Genomic DNA, 623 nt, shown 5'->3' on the forward strand with positions numbered 1-623 from the left:
CGCTGCGAGTCCGAGGTGTTCCAGGCGTGCGTGGCCTGGGTGCAGCAGGACCGGGCGGCTCGGGGGCCCTTCCTGCCGGCCCTGCTCCGCGCCGTGCGCTGCCACGCGCTCACCCCGCGCTTCCTGCGGGCGCAGCTGCGGCGCCGCGACGACCTGGGCCACGACGCCCTGCGCTACCTCGCCCGCGTCTTCCGAGACCTGGCCCTGCACCGCCCGGCCCCCCGGATGCCCCCCGGCAGGACCCCCAAAGTCCGGCAGCTGATCTACGCGGCCGGCGGGTACCTGCGGCAGTCGCTGAGCTGCCTCGAGGCCTTCGACCCGCTCGGGGGGTCCTGGGTGAGGCTGGCGGCCCTGCAGAGCCCCCGCTCGGGGCTGGGGGGCTGCGCCGTGGGGGGGCTCTTCTACGCCGTGGGGGGACGCAACAACTCGCCCGAGGGCAACACGGACTCGGCGGCCGTGGACTGCTACAACCCCATGACGGACCGGTGGTCGCCCTGCGCGCCCATGAGCGTCCCCCGCAACCGCATCGGCGTCGGCGTCATCGACGGCATGATCTACGCCGTGGGGGGGTCCCACGGCTGCACCCACCACTGCTCCGTCGAGAGGTGGGTGGGGGGCAAAAA

The 623-nt window shown here is 74.6% G+C and overlaps 1 protein-coding gene across 1 annotated transcript; it reads left to right on the forward strand.

Annotated features, from left to right (window-relative positions):
- Positions 1-3: 3 nt before the first annotated feature.
- LOC113979573 (kelch-like ECH-associated protein 1) lies at positions 4-609 on the forward strand (the record flags this gene model as incomplete). Its single annotated transcript, XM_027706926.1, has 1 exon — positions 4-609. A coding segment is annotated over one exon (606 nt), but the record flags the coding sequence as incomplete, so codon positions are not given.
- Positions 610-623: the final 14 nt, after the last annotated feature.

This window comes from Neopelma chrysocephalum, unplaced genomic scaffold, assembly GCF_003984885.1.
Source record: "Neopelma chrysocephalum unplaced genomic scaffold, ASM398488v2 Primary Assembly neopelma1_83609, whole genome shotgun sequence".
NCBI lineage: Eukaryota > Metazoa > Chordata > Aves > Passeriformes > Pipridae > Neopelma > Neopelma chrysocephalum.